At 39.3% G+C, this 16,508-nt stretch overlaps 1 protein-coding gene across 1 annotated transcript in view; it reads right to left on the minus strand.

Moving 5' to 3' along the window:
- Positions 1 to 11,613: 11,613 nt before the first annotated feature.
- sema3b (sema domain, immunoglobulin domain (Ig), short basic domain, secreted, (semaphorin) 3B) overlaps positions 11,614 to 16,508 on the minus strand; it is a 71,749-nt gene continuing 66,854 nt past the window's right edge. Inside the window, exons 16-18 of the mRNA XM_085443135.1 lie at positions 16,349 to 16,404; positions 15,373 to 15,512; positions 11,614 to 15,152 (exon numbers count right to left, since the gene is read on the minus strand). Of these exons, the coding sequence (XP_085299261.1) occupies positions 14,661 to 15,152; positions 15,373 to 15,512; positions 16,349 to 16,404 (688 nt within the window). The 3' untranslated portion in view covers positions 11,614 to 14,660. The remainder of the gene's footprint in view (positions 15,153 to 15,372; positions 15,513 to 16,348; positions 16,405 to 16,508) is intronic.

Here is a 16,508-nt window from a genome sequence, read left to right on the forward strand (position 1 = left end):
TATATCACAATGTCACCAGGAGACCGAGGCCCTGTACAGGCTCTTGGTAAATGCATTGAGGAAATCAATGACTGGTTGTGCCACAATTTTCTCCAGCTAAACAAAAACAAAACTGAGGTAATAGTCTTTGGCGCCAAAGAAAAACGATTACAGGTCACCAGAGAACTTCAATCTATACATCTAAAAACCACAAACCAGGCGAGAAATTTGGGTGTAGTGATGGATGCAGACCTAAACTTAGAAAAACACATTAAGACAATAACAAAGTCAGCTTACTATCACCTCAAGAATATATCAAGGATAAAAGATCTGATGTCTCAACAGGACCTGGAAAAACTAGTCCATGCATTCATCTTTAGTAGGCTTGATTACTGTAACAGCATCTTTACAGGTCTACCTAAAAAATCAGTCAGACAACTACAGCTCATTCAGAACTCTGCTGCTCGAGTCCTCACTAAGACCAAAAAAGTGGACCACATCAGTCCAGCTCTGAGGTCCTTACACTGGCTGCCTGTCCGTCAGAGGATAGACTTTAAAGTTCTGATGCTGGCCTATAAAGCTCTGAATGGTTTAGGACCAAAATACATCAATGACCTCCTGACCCAGTATGAACCATCCAGATCCCTCAGGTCATCTGGATCCGGTCTTTTATCAGTTCCCAGAGTCAGAACCAGACACGGAGAAGCTGCATTCAGCTTTTATGCTCCTTATATCTGGAACAAACTCCCAGAAAGCCTCAGATCAGCTGAAACACTCAGTTTATTTAAATCCAGGTTGAAGACTCACCTGTTCTCAGCTGCATTTGAATAAAGCACCAAATCCACACTTTAAGCTTAAATTTCAAAACTTACATTTAACTACTGATTTTATCTACTGTTCTGATTTTATCTGTTTTGATTTTATATACTGTTGTTTGTTTGTTTGTTTGTTAATTAGTTAGTTAGTTTATTTGCTTGTTTTATTCAATTTTAAATCATGCTTTTTATTTGTTCTTGTTTCTAATGTCTCTGTAAAGCACTTTGAATCACCTTGTTGTTGAATTGTGCTATACAAATAAACTTGCCTTGCCTTGCCTTGCCTTACATGTTTTCAAGTTCATTATCATGAGCAGAACTTCCTCTAGCACCACCTTCAGTTCAAAACTGATCAAACACTTTGGTCTACGATCAAACACCTGGAATGTGATAGATTTACACAAACATCATTTCAGTCAGAATCAATGTAGTCACAATAAGTTTTGTTTTGTCCATATGCAGTGGAGCATCAGCAGGACTCTAGCACAGAACATAGCAAGCATCAGTGAAAAGAGATTTGACACCTAGTTTGGAATGGAAATGAGGGTTTTCCTATCTTAGAGTAACATTGGGATGAAAGAATTCCACATCCAAGAGAGTCTGACTATGGAGATATCATTTTTAATTTGGTCTTCCCTCTATCTAGATATGGGCCTCTTTAACATCTATAACCAAGTAGTCTTCTTACCTTATAGAGGTTTTTTCTTTGGAAAATATATAGTTGTGTGTCACTTTGGAAAGTACCGGCAAACCACCTATTTCACCACGCAGTATGAACTTTTCACTTAACTCCCATTTTCCCTTTATAAAGTAAATAGTTGGTCAAATGAGGTGTGTTTCAGGGACACAGCTAACCCTTCACTGGCATAGATGATTAAATAACCTGATTTTGCTCATGGGATATTTGATTTTGGCAGGACATATGCACGAGTCCATATACTTTTTTTTTTAACAGAGCTTAGAAATAGCCTGATTTTCATGGTCTGCTCTCAACTTACACACAATACATGGTGCAAACACTAAGTAACACACTCTCAGTATTAGATTACATTTGTGGTTTTGGAGTACAGTATTCTTCAAAATGAAAAGACATGCTCTGACTGGTTCTAGGTCAAAACATGATGTATAATTATGTCCAAGCAGAGTAGAACGTACTTTTGGCCAACGGTCAGCATTTCAGGTCAAACAAGCATTTGGAAGCATTTTCTGTAATCTTAATCTTAAATAGAATCAGTCTTAATAGATCTCAATCTTAATCTTGTAATAGAATCAATCCTTTTCAAAAGGGCGTCTTTGCTTTTGTATGAAGTCGTTCTGTCTCGTGTCTGAGCCACTTGTGTTCTGTAGAAACAATTTGCTGTTTGTTTGTGTTGTCAGGGTGGTAGGTTTCCATCACCACAAATCTGGCACTGGCTCGAAGTCGGTGTGTGTGCGTTTGAATGAGTGACTATGGTTATTTAGTGGGAACCATGTCTCAGTTGTGCCAACAGGCTTTTTAACTTGTTAAGGCTAATCACCAAGGTAATTACTTTTAATTAGGCTCATTAATCATTATACTTGTCAGTGAGTTTTACTGTGTGTGTGTTTGTTTGTGCGTGTGTGTGTGTGGGAGGAGGTCTTGGTTGTGGACATGGAAATGCAAATGAAAGTGTCCCTGTGGGTGTTTTTTGAGGAATGCTTAGGAAGCATGGAATATCAGGCCCACTGTTACAGGCCAGTCAATCACTGTACAACGGGAACAAGAGTTTGGTTTGCATTGCTGGTAAAATGTCAGACTGATTCCCTGTGTGACGCTGGACACCACCAGGGCTGCCCTATGCTGTAATATTTCAGGAAGCTGGTAACATGGTCCTTCAGTCTTCTGTGCACCTGATTCATTTCTACGTAACTCTTCTCATCATGGTCTCTCTTCTTTCCCTCTGTGAGTGTGCGTTTATTTCTTTCCTTCCTTTTTCTCACCTTTGCTTGAGATAATGAACTCACCTGTGGCAATCCTATGACTGACTGCCTGCTATTCAAGATGTAGGAAACCCCTCAGTTGATGCCTGATCGTTGAACTGGCAACAGTGCTGTTGGCTTCATTGTCAGTACTGCTGTATGCTCTGGTTTTTGTTGTTGCCTTACCTTTGTCTCTTCTCTGCGCAGGAATTGTGGTTATGTCTTGTTGAGTTACTAAGAGAGAGATTTTCTCATGTTAAGGGATAATCTCTGCCATAGACCCAACAACCCATTACATTAGCATTAAATGAGTAGAGGCACTGGTTGGAAGAGGCCAAACAACCTTTGGTGGAGTGAACTCATTATAGGAGCTTGCATCCAAACCACTAAAAGGTCAAACTCCTGTCAGGCTAGCTAAGTTTTGTCACTTACTGCTCTGGCTTCATCTGTTAAGTCTGACACCGTCTTTCAGCAGTTTTCTCTTAGGGAGAAACCATCCTCAGAAACCATCATTTCCCTTGTGGGAGGCCTTGATTGAGCCAAGCAGAGGACCCAGACCAAGTGGAAGCCCCGCTATTTATTTACCCCTTCCTAAACGCCTGCAGCTGTGGAGACTACCAGTCTGCCTGTGCAGCACGTGTTCCGCCTTCATGACAAGGATAGCTTGACTTCAGGGTTTCACCCAAAGAATAATGAACTATCTGAACAAGCAAATCAAGCATTAGAGGCAGCCTTACGTTGTGTCACATCCTCCAACAAATCCACCTAAAGCTCTCATCTTCACTACCACTAGGCTGAGTCAGTGATAGAAAACAGGATGGATCCATGATTTCATGTTATTTACACCGAGTTTTGACCCTACCGTCTGCATGTCACAGCCGAACTCAAGATCATCAGACTTATGTTGTATAATTTTAGTGAGCTTGTGTGAACTGTAGCTTCAGTTTCCTGTTCTTAGCTGACAGGCGTGGCACCTGGTGTGGTCTTCTGCTGCTGCAGCTCATCTGCTTCAAGTTTCCATGTGTTGTGTGTTCAAAGATGCTCTGCTGCATATCTCTGACCATTTTCATTAAAAACTGACATACTCAGATCTGACCGTCTGACCTGCCAGATTCAGCTCTGAAGGTTATCTTGGACATGTTTACATAACCAGATGCGTTGAGTTGTCGCCATGTGACTGACTGACAACAACCAGCTGAACTGGTGTACCTAACAAAGTGGCTGGTGAGCATACTGTTTGTTTTTGGGGTGGCTGTAGCTCAGGTGGCAGAGCAGGTCAGCCACTAATCAGAAGGTCGGTGGTTCGATCCCAGGCTGCCTCCTGGCTGCATGCCAAATATCCTTGGGCAAGATACTAACCCCGTGTTTGCCTACTGGTGGTGGTCAGAGGGCCCGGTGGCGCCAGTGTCCGGCAGCCTCGCCTCTGTCAGTGCGCCCCAGGGCAGCTGTGGCTACAACGTAGCTTGCCATCGCCAGTGTGTGAATGTGTGGGTGAATGACTGAATGTAGTGTGAAGCGCTTTGGGGTCCTTAGGGACTAGAAAAGCGCTATACAAATGCAGGCCATTTACCATTTTTGTTTTTGTTTACCTTACCTGTATATCCTTGAAGTTGAAGTTCTGTTTATCCTCAGATTTCCAAAGAGTTATGTTTATATTAACTCAATTTTTTAGATATTTTTTCTAAAGGTAATTTGTTTTTTTAAATAAAAATTTTAATGGAGGAATCTCGGCAGCACACATCCTAACAAAAAGAGATTTTATTAGTAGCACACAACTCTGTGTCTCTCTTTGGTTGTGAAAGTATGAAAGGCTTAAAGTAAAAGGTTATCCAGGTTTACAATTAATTATGTACTCAATATTCTAAACTAAGTTTGATGTTTTTTAATATAAAGATTTTAGTGATACAACATGATTTTACTGTTGCATTTAATGTAAACTATATTAAAGCCTTCAGCAGAACCAGACACAGTGATCACATGATCGTAATAATGTTAATGTATTAATAAAGATTATCTTAACATTATACTTCTGAAGGGTGTAAAGTTTTGCAGCACGGTGGTGCAGTGATAAGCACTGATTCCTCACAGCAAGAAGGTTCCTAGTTCAAGTCTGCTACCAGGCTGGGGTCTTTCTCCAGATACTCTAGCTTCCACCCATAGGCTGAAGACATGCAGTTAGTGGGGTTAGGTTAATTGCTGATTTTTAATTGTCCGTGAGTGAGAGTATGAATGGTGACAGACTGGTGAACCTTCCAGAGTTTACCCTGCCTCTCGCCCTAAGACAGCTCCAGACCCTCCCCGACTAACTCTGAAATGGATAACAGAGTGGAGGATCTAAGGAAGCAAAGTTGATACACTAATAAGCTTAAAAGAAAATGTAATTTTTTGCATGGTGGGAAGTTTCTGAAATTTTGTTGATGCAAGCTATTGATTATGTCTCTGGATGTTTCTCAGTACTGGAGTGCAGTGTCTTTGTGTATGCTCTCCTCTCTCAATACAAGCTGCCATGGATATATCCTTTCGCTACACTGTTGCAAGTCCAAAAACTTTCCAATATATTTAAATATTTCTCCATCAACACTACAGAGTTGTGTCTTATATCCACTGCCTTACTTTTAGATCAAAATATTGTTTTTTTTATTGTTATTTAAAATATGTTATGAGATCACTAATGTACAGGATTCAACTCTTTTTAGTATTGGTGGGACAAATTGAATGAAAACAGTGAATATAGGGGGCATTAGTTTGCGTGTGTAGGAGTCTCAGTGATATCATGTTTCCTGTAGGTCACTGTGTGCCAGCTTCCATTCATTCCATCATGATGCTCTCTGTATAGCTATATATGAAAATACAGTTCTGTGTGAAAGTACTGATTCACCCCTTCTTTTAGATTTTTCTGGGAAAATGGGAAACAGGTGCAGCGATTTATTGAATCATGAAAATATAAATGGAATAATAGTATATGAGTAAAAAACAGAGCTTGGATAGCTCTAACAAGCTTGAAAGTTAATATTTGCTATATAGCTTTCTTGTAATTTCTTTAATTAGTCTTCAGGAATAGTTTTTCAGGCGTCTCAAAGGACATTCAAAGCTCTTCTTTGGATCTTTCCTCCTTTTGTTCTGTTCTCTGTTGAGCTGATCCCAAACTGCTTCAATAATGTTGAGGTCCAATCCATGACTGATAGTGTTCAATTGTGTGTTTTTTGCATCTAGGTATGCTTTTACTGCATTGGCAGTGCATTTGGGATCATTGCCATGATAAAATATGAAGCTGTTTCCAATCAAACAGTTTCCAGATGGTATGCACCGTGTTGCACGGTGGATCAAAATCTGACGGCACTTTTCTTCAATTTTGACAAGATCTCCAACACCACTGGCTGAACTGCAGCCCCGAACCGCAGAGCCACAGTGCCTCCACCGCATTTTACGGACGACTGTCTGGATCTGGAGTACTTAAGCAGAAATTCTGTATTTAAGTAGCACAGATACTTACATTTAAAAATACTCCAAAAGCTGAAGTACTGATTAAACTTCTTTACTCAAGTACAAGTGAAAAAGTAAAGGCTCTGAAATGTACTCAAAGAAAGAAAGTAAAGGACAATTCTACTAACCATTTTCTTCTGCACAAGTTGTGTTCATTATTAACTAGTTATCACAAAAAATCTCTGCAAATCTATCAGCTCACTTTTTTGGAAAAAAAAGTCTTGATATCCTGTGTCTGTGTACAGAGCAGGGGGGAACCTCTAGGATCAAACTTTTCGGGAGGGCTCAGGCCCTGATCATAAAGTCATATTTACACTGCCTTGCAAAAATTATTAATGGAATATGTTGTTTGCAAAAAATATTCAGTCCTTTTCACATTTACACACCTTAAATCAATCAAGTACACATTAAAATATGACTTTTAACAGCAACCTAATTGCCAATTAGTACCCATTGTGGTGTTTAAGAAAAAACAAAAATTTTAAAGAGTGGCACTTTAGTTATAAAATCTAAGGGAAAGGTTCAGTAATGTGATCACAATATTCCAAATTGAAGGAATTGTTTATAGCAAATGAGATAAGCAGAGAAAAGTGCACAGTGTTTATTTTCAGTCTCTTAACAACACAAAGGCAGTACATTTTACCTAAAGCAATTAAAAACTCACACTTCTACTCTATGCATCAGGACATAATGCTAACTAATTGCTTTTACATTAAAGTTTTCTCATTCATATACTGTAAATCTTCCTGTTTTTGTGCAGAATAAACACAGGATATCACATTGGAGACTGTTTTTGTGGTCTGTCACTAAAATGTAATGCATGTTTATAGTGATACGAATTCAGTTAAAAGCTACATTCATGTCAACTCATATCATAACAGAAGCTACCCTAGCTATATAATTTTATTGACAGTGATTGCATGTCCACTTTTACTTGCTTCTTTTTGTCCAGTGCAGTACTCTTAGACTTTGACTTAGAGCTTTTTACTCACTGCAGTAACTAGTGTCATTTTAGAAAACTGTCTTCATTGATTGTTTTTCTCCATCTGTCTTAGATTCCCTCTGGTGTGCCCAAAGAAAACAATCCTTCTCTGTGGGAAAGAACAACTCACTTGTGGATGTTCACCTGTCTGCCTTTGGCTGCAACACCTTCTCTTGTGTAATAAAACTTCTAAACCTGGTTCACCTCTCATCATCTGCCTGTGGCTCCAAAAACCTGTGCTGGTTTTGACTTTTGCAATGAATTAAACTTGATGTTTCTGCTATTTTTGTGGAAAGCTACCTGAACCTTGCGCTATGTAAATCAGAATACATACTTTACATCTTTAAATTTTAATTGTAATAAAGTTACTCAGCTTGAATCAGTTAAATAGAACATCAGCAGAAAAAAAAGAAGCAAACCGTTCTTAACAATCCTCTATTTTCTGTTGCCAAAATGGTAGAAGGTGACTTTGCCTTTGAACAGAAAATGAGTAGGGAAGGGGTTAACGTGAAATTCAGCATGTGGGGTAATTAATATCTCTCGTACTGACTAGAGGAGTTAGTTGAAGGTTTAAAATTCCAGTGTTGCACATAGCACTGAGCAGTCCTTGCCTTATAAATATGATCTATCCTGTCTTTCTTATCTTTCTCCATCTCTGAGTGAAGTTTGCTCTCTTTTTTTTCTCTCCCTGTGAAAACCAGCAGCTGGACCTTTAGCTAGCAACACACTGTGCGACAAACTGCACGCAAAGTTTGTGTTTGCTGATGTTTGTTAAGCTGATAGAAACGCTGCATTTGAAATTACCTGCTACTTAAAACATGACTCCCTTTATGCTTCTCACTCCAATTATGTAGTGCTAGCTAGATCCTGAGGTTTCGCAACCACAATTGATGAACATCTGCATTCATCACAGTGTTCTGCTAAAAAACATAAAAACACTTTAACCCCTTACTGTGTCACTTGATTTTGCCTCGTTGATCTGCCTTTCATGTGTAACTCAGGCTCAGACTGGTTTGATATATGAAGGCCCACAATGACATAAAAATTACTTGAAACAACTGTTTTAAACCAAAAGCCTGTTTTGAAGTAGTAGAAAGTACAGATATTTGTTTAAAAATGTAAGGAGTAAAAGTAAAAAGCTGTCCAAAAAATAAATACACAAGTAAAGTACAGATACCTGAACATTTTACTTAAGTAGAGTGACGAAGTACTTGTACTTAAGAAATGATCTAGCAAAGACCTGACAAAAGACCTGCGAGATCCATCCGGCCCTTCAGTTGCTTCAACTACTGTTCACTGAACCCTCATCAGAAGACCAATTTCCTCAAAACGTTTAAAGAAACACTCCACAGCATGCTATGATATGCTAAACTTTCACCTAATAGCTCTTTGGGAATCACGTTGTTGTTATAAAAATACTGTTTTATGTCACTTAAACTGTCCTATCTTTGACATTGTTCGTGGATTTAACTAAATGAGAACAAATTATGACATTTTAATAGGCTGCTGGTAACAAATTTTAGCAAAAAGTTGTCTACTATGTGTTAACAGATCACTGGCTCATACTTTTTGTTAACTAGAGAACGACCCAGAGCCAATGATTGATGCAGACACATACAGATCGGTATCTTGATAAAGATACACAGTTAGAAACATACAGTGTACATACACATGCACATAAGTACTGACCATTGCACCCTACAATGGGTCCTCAGTTTAAGAAGACAGGTAACTGTGTGTATGTTTAATCCACGTTCTTATCATTAAACCCCTGTTGCTTCATTAGTGAACCAACAATTGACTTCTTTTCTTTCAAAATAACCTCACTCTTTAATCTCAACCCTGACTCAACATACGAGTCAGGGAACACATAAATAGGAACAGAGTGGTAAATAGTAACCAGTAAAATCAGTATACCTCAATTATAACCCCACAGAGCACAGCAGACCCATTTTAACACTTGCAGAATAATGCAGCTCATTGAGAGCACTGGGGAACTAATGGGTTGCCAGTTTGAGTAATATGGACCAAATTTGCCTTCCTATGTGTTTATGACTGGTGACCGCATACTCCATTTGTGTGTGTAAGCGTCTGAAAACTTGAACATATGTGAATGTTTTTCATGCGTAAAGGAATGGTCGTGGTCTTGCTCGTTTCTTTGTGTGCGCTGTGTTGTAAGTCCCAGTGTGCATGTGTGTTCATGTTCCCATTGCTAAGCGGCCTGCCGTGACGATTTCAGGATGAAGAATGTGGGTCCACATGTCAAAGATGTAGATGCAGTTAAACAGTTAAATAGGGAGAGCTACAAAAAGAGAGGTCAACCATGCAAAGCAGCTGTCTGCTGCTTTCTCTATTCGACATGTCTGTGCTAAATGTGTATTTGTGTTTGTTTGCACTAACACCACTGATTATCTGAACAAGTAACAATTTTCATCAGCAATAACAGGACAGTCAGTGGGCTTAATAGTAGTAAGACAACAATTAGCAGCTTGTTGTTGGTGTGTTTTTACTGAGTGCTATAGTTCACTTTTTGGCAGCTGGAAATCCAAATGATGTGTTTCTGCTTCCGATTTCTAGGAATGATTAACACTGTTAATGTTACACATCTATCAGTTTTACTATATAAAACATCACCATTCAGCCTTTCCAATGTCCAGCCCTGTATGTGGAGTCTCAGTTTTATAGCAGCGTAGTCATAGCGACTAGAACAAAAATGATCGTTCTTACACTGCCACCATGTGGTCAAAACACAGATGACACTCCAGTCCTGGTAAATTACAGTTTTTTCTGATTGCTTAAGCACATTTATTGTAACTATTGGCTAATTTTGCAAAACTCTTCACACAAATAAGAAAACCTGTCAACCAATAATCAAAACATTGTAGTTCTCTTGCAAAAGCAAACACAGCTAGATTAACTCTTCACACCTTCGTAAAAATGGTGTTTCCGTATCAAACAGTACACACAAGCCATCATCTACTAAGCACACAATGCGCCAACTGCACACTGATGGTATGAATACAAAACACATCTGGCTTTTGCTTTCCCTGTGCACAAGGTAGGCTATGTCAGTTTGAGCTCATACTTCTGTCATAGATCCATAAGCATAGAGGGATCCAAACTTCAAGTACTGGTGTTTATTCAAACACATCAAAACAAACACAAGTGTTTATTTCCAAGTATAGGATTATTTGCAATCGCCATAATGACTATATGGGTTACTTGGTCTGCAGTGAACATGCTTCCTCTGCCCCAGCATCTGGTCATCTAGCAATTCTGTAAAGTAACAATTTCAGTATTTTTACATCAATGGTGTTGGTGTGTTTCTCATTGGCATATGGCAGTGCTACAAATCTTTGTGCGAAGTGACTGTACTAACCGATTCTCATTTCAAGATGTCCTTATGGTACTTGCTACAGTGTAGCGGCTCGAGTTAGGCTGGACCCGTTGGCCAGCTACCCTCAGGGTCATTCCACGGTTGATTACATGGTCCACTATTGTAGCTCTGATGTCATCAGCAATTCTATTTCTTACTCTTCCTACCCTTCCTCTCCCCCCTCCTCATCTTCCTCTCCCCCCTCCTCGTCTTCCTCTTGCTCCTCCTTGTCCTTGTCGTCCTCTTCATCCTACTTCTTCACCTCCACGTCCTCTTCCTCGGCCTCCTCTTCTTCTCACTCTTTCTGCTCCCTCCATTGTACTCCGCACACACAGCTTACCTGTATTATAGTGCTTAGGCTGATTGCAAAGTGAACTAATTATCTAAAGAAGTTTTCACATGTGACAGTGTGCCAGACAGTTGGCAAATTAGTGTTAATGATAGCCATACATGTGTATACTTTTGCTAGGAGTGTGTTGGAAATTTGGTAATTGAGTGTTGTGCAGTGAATTGTGCCTACAGTTTTGCAAAGTGTGTGTTACAAAATTGCAAACTGAGTGCAAAGCAGTTTTTGTGCTTTTAGTTTTGCAAACTCAGTGAGTGGTTTTGCTATAAGTCTGAATAGTTTTAGAGATTGTGCTACAGGAATCACAGTTAGGGTTTAAGCATTCAGAAAAAACTGTAAAAGTTGAAATAAACTAAATTTAATAAAAGATTGATCTAAATGTATCTCTCTGTAAAACATATAAAACAAGTAAGTCACTTAAAAATGTAATATTTACACTTCTTTAACCTGCAAGGAGACTAAAAATCAGTGTTTGAAATTTAGTTGTTTCCTTTTTTCTGTTCTTTAAAATTGTCATCATTTTTATTGGACCATCATTCTGAGGTACTGAGAACCTGTAGTTGAATGTTTTTGTAGTGTGAAGTACATTTAGTTACTATTTTATGTGCAGCTAACCTCCTGTTTTTTCATATTTATGTAACTTCATGAAATCAGTTCATTCTGATAGTTGAACAGGAGAGATTACAAGCAAATGTGGAAGTAACTGCATATTTTTATTGTGTTAATGAAAAAAAACATGACAAGACATTTCACAAATAACTGGGAGTATTACAGTGCACCACGTTACTTTGGCCTTCGACCTTTGAACTTTCATCTACAGACCACTCTACACACAGCTGTTCCTTTGCCATTATATACAGAGCTTTGCTTCCCCCCCCCGAGACTCACACACGGACACACACGCATAAAACAGAAGCATACAATTCACCCACCCTCACACACACACACACACAAACACACACATACAAGCTTCTCCTTGTGAGCTGTTGAACAGGGGTGCGTCACATGACATGGAATCCAACAGGACTATTTGATTGGAGGACTGTGTGCACATCAAAGACTCTAAGTGGACACTGTCTTTAAGGAAGAGCTTCTCCATTGGCTGTAATGTACAAAATTGTTGGGGATGAGTAATTTTAAGCAAAACACAAACAACACAGATGTAAATCTACATGTATAGGAAAAATAAAAATCCACCACAACATATCAGCTTATCTTTGCACATAAATACATACGAATAATAATAATAATATTCAACATTGTGCTTTCTTTCTCCCCATCTCTTTCTTGCCACCACACCTTTGTCAAATGCATTAGCCACTAACATTGGTCATGCAATTTCAAGCACAAAACAACAGCTGGGTTAAAAGGAATACTCAGGCAGTTTGACATCACTACCAGTGTAAAAAAATGCAGTTTTGTAAGAAGGAAAACCCCTATAGAGTTAATATTAGCACAACTTAAGTAGTTCTGTGAATAAAAAGCAGGCGTTGGCACATGCAGAGACTAGCAGCATGCTCCTGCAATGAAAATCAGTTTACTTATTTACTTATGCAGTAACCCCTCTCTACCTGGACGTGGTGTCAAAATGCAGAGTGTCCCTTTTACAGGCGTCAGTCGGTTCAGTTCAGTTTAACGAGTTAATTACATCTCTATAAAGAAGGTATATAAATAACAGCAACAATGAATCCAAACATCAAAAGTCCACTCACAGGTCTAGTTTATGCCATGAAACATAAACAGACCACATATTCATCATGAAAAACAGACTGAACGCAAATAAAAAGCATGTTTTATTTTACAAGGCCAGCCAGTTTCACTTTCTTTCATGTGGATAGACTATGATACATTAAAGTATGGTACCACAGGTAGGCTTCACCTAAGCCTGTACACACAATGGACACTAGGGGCAGGGCTACACACACAATGTTAGCACAGACAACCAACAAACAAAGACTTCTATACAGACAGTACACAGCGAGAGATTAGACTAAGACATGAGAAGGAAGACCTTATAGTACTAATTGTCCATTATGTAGGGATGACATCATTAAGCAGCAGAAATCAGTAATACTAATGACCGGAACACCAAACCGAGAAGTGATTACAACAGTGTATGAAGTCAGATAGAGTTGTTTTTCTTTTCTGTTGCAGTGAAAATGCGCTGTGGTTTTTATAACCGTGCTAGACGAAGAATCTGTGACTCGCTTAATTTAAATCTTTGCATAACTATTTAAAAACAAACAATATATGCAAGAACAGTGTAAAACAAAAGAAGTACCGCTTCGAATACCAAAAAAAAAAAAAATTAAAATTAAAATTATAGACTCACTCATAAATATCATGCTAATATATATACCGCAACGTAGCCCAGAAACACAGGTTGTCATACTTGGAGTCCACCAATATCTTTCCTTTTCCTCTTCATCCTGCTTGCCATATTAATGCTCCTCACCCAAAAAACACCCGTCATCATTTCATCTTAATGTTTACGCACAAAATGTTGAAATCAGCAAATTTTTAATCTTTGGAGTGAGGTTTTGGATTATGTCAGAGCTCTTCCTACTGTATTTCTTGTATTTTTACACATAACAGATACCAGGTTAGTTTTAGACATACTTATTTAGGTTATTATTTGCTTTCAAACTGATTTCTTTGTGCTCCATCTGTGTCTTTGTACTGTAAACATCTTTTTGTCATTTCATGGAATTCCGAGTAGATTTTCCTCTACTCTTTCTACAGTGGTTCAAGCCAGTATGTAAAACAATATATGTAATCACATCAGGCCAAATATGCCTGCTCTCTAACTATGACCACCTGCTTTGCATTGTTTAATTTAGTTTGCTGTGACATGCCTTAAATTGCCCGAGGAAACTGCAAAATATATTTTTTTAAACAGCAAAATATAACATAACCAGTTATTTGCTGTGATGCCAGGATGCCAGCTCTTTCTTTTGTGACAGCTTTATGTAATATGCGCAAAACCATGGAAAGGTGACATTATTATGAATGCACTTGCTGTGTACAACACCACAGGAAGTTGTTCATTTCTATGAACAAGTTTCAAATGTTACTTTTTTTTTTAACTGCCTGTGCAATTGAACTTAAATAGTAATGTGTTTCCAGTTACTTTTTTGTACGTTCCAGTTGCTCCGTTCGGTCCCATTGTGCATAAAACAAGAGTCCACACTTTTGCTACGCTGGCAGGAAATCTTCAGGGCAGAAAAGCCGTTTGGAGTTAATCCAAAATTTTTGGGCTTACATTTGTTTCTGTGGTTCAGTCCTTTAAAACAGTGTGCACACTGTGACGCACTAACTACACGCAATGTGTAATTGGATTTTTTGAGATGTGGAAATCCTTTGCTATGAACCCATGACAGGTAAGTGAGTTTATTGCTCACACATAAAGGTGTGTTTACTCCCATGTATCTGCTAGTAAACTCACTAATCTAGTGGAACTATAAAGGGATCGTGCAGAATCAGTTAGAGCAGCACATGCAGGGACTGGCCAGTGGGATGAGGACTCAGGGATTGGACTACCATATAGTGGGGGCATCCATAGATAAATATACACAATAGAGGAGGTGCTGTGTGTGTCCGTGTGTGTAAGTGTGTGCGTATGTGGGTGTATCTGTATGCGTGAACACCTCCAGGAGTTCTTGGTTTCTCAGTCTCTGTCGTTCTCCTGCTTTCTTCTTGTTTCAGTCATTCTTTTCTCCCTCCATTTCTTTCTCCACATCGTTACTCCCCTGCACTGCGTGGCGCACGCGGGTTTGGTTTCCCATCGTGGGTCCGACGGTTTCTCCCCTTCCTTATCTCCTGAAGATGCTTCCATTTCTTATTAGGTGGGCGGACAGCAGGACGCAGAGGTGCGATGTCCTTACCCACCTGGTCACCACCGGTGTTCCTGCGTGCCCAAACCTGCTCACAAATCTGGTCAACTGTGTTTAGGTTCGGATGGTCCACCAGCTGCATGAAGTCCCGGTACCAAAGCTTTTGATTGGTCATTGGGGGTCCGCCTCCGCTGCGGGGGTCTAATCGAACAGGGGCATCGGAGGGTAGATTGGAGACAAATGAAGGTGTGGAAGGTACGAGTTCTAAGGTGATGCCTAGTAAAGTTTGGGTGAAGCCGTGCTCCATTGCATGGCACTGGTAGATGCCAATATCTCTTTTCAGGACACGGCGAATCAGAAGACCTCTGTCTGTCTGGAGTATGCGATCATCTAGACGGACCTATAAGCAAGAAAAAATCAACTTAAATCATGAAAAGAAATAAGCTCTAAAGCTGCAAAGCTGTTGTTTGCTAAAGTAATTATAAACGAAAGAATTTGATTTCTGATCTGATCTGATGATGCAAACACACACAAAACATTTTCATGACCTATAAATGCCACAGTATACTTTAATGACTTCTCGGTCATCATCTCTGGCCAGTGTCAGCCATTCCTCTCACCTCTTCTCGTCGATTCTGTGGATGTTTCTGGAAGGTCCAGGTGATTCTGGCCTGAAGGGATTTGGGGACGCACTCTAAGAAAGTGCTACTTCCCTCTACACCATACAGCTTCTTCTCTGCAATACGATGCTTATGATGATCTGCAGGGGGCAGCAGAGACAAACACAAAATGAGTCAATGTAGAGCAGCACATGTGCTCACTAATAACAAAACATGTCCAGGTTAGAATAAGACAGAGGAACCTGGAAGGATAGGATGGTGAATCCAGAAATGTTACTAGAAAAAACAGACAGGCAGACACAGGTTTGAGAGTAACGAAATTTCTATTCTCTGTATGTCCTGTACATGTGGCAGAATTGACAAATAAAGTTGACTTGACTTGACTTGACTTGATAACATTTTCTAAAATGAGTGATATGACCCTAAATCTTAACCACAGCCATAAAATTGCACAAAAGTACTCAAAGACTTAAAAGTCAGCCTACATCAAGGCCAGAGGTGGGGAGAGGATTACACAGATTACTGGTGAAACAATGGTCTACAAACTGCCAAACAGACTCCTGATCAGCATTTTATGGTACTTTGGGGTAGTGCCGATCTCATCACAGACAATTACTCTGACCTTCATTAGTTTTACACAACACAGCTTGCATGCCAAATGATGTAATCGCATTACTCAGGAGCTCCTTCAGTTTGAGCGATTAGCCTGATTCAGTTTTGTGGCAGCAAGACAGCAACAAAATGCTGGTATTGTGGCCTGAGCGGACAGAGATCACCAGGGGTGAAAGCGGGGGATATTTTAGATTATTTGGCATAAGGACTGTAAGATTTCAGATGGCAAGCTTCTCAGTGAGTCCAAGAAGCATCAGACTACAGCTTGCATAGTTTAGTCTTAACAAATAGGATTAACACCAGTTTTCCTAACATGTCTACAAAAATCATTGTTGTAGATATGGAAATGATGAAAGAATTGTACCTCCTGAGCACAGAGTGTTAGGGTCTCCATTTCTTACATCCTGGCGGCGAAAACGTCTGTAACAAGTTTGACATTTTAGTTTAAGAAAAGGAATGTTTTATTGCACGACAGTATTTGCAAATTCACTTTTTTCTTTTAAGTAAAGATCATCTGTTATAGG

The sequence above is a fragment of the Copadichromis virginalis genome, linkage group LG20, assembly GCF_057382275.1.
Source record: "Copadichromis virginalis isolate Kocher_CV1m ecotype Utaka linkage group LG20, C_Virginalis_male_GT1.1, whole genome shotgun sequence".
In the NCBI taxonomy this organism is placed as follows: domain Eukaryota; kingdom Metazoa; phylum Chordata; class Actinopteri; order Cichliformes; family Cichlidae; genus Copadichromis; species Copadichromis virginalis.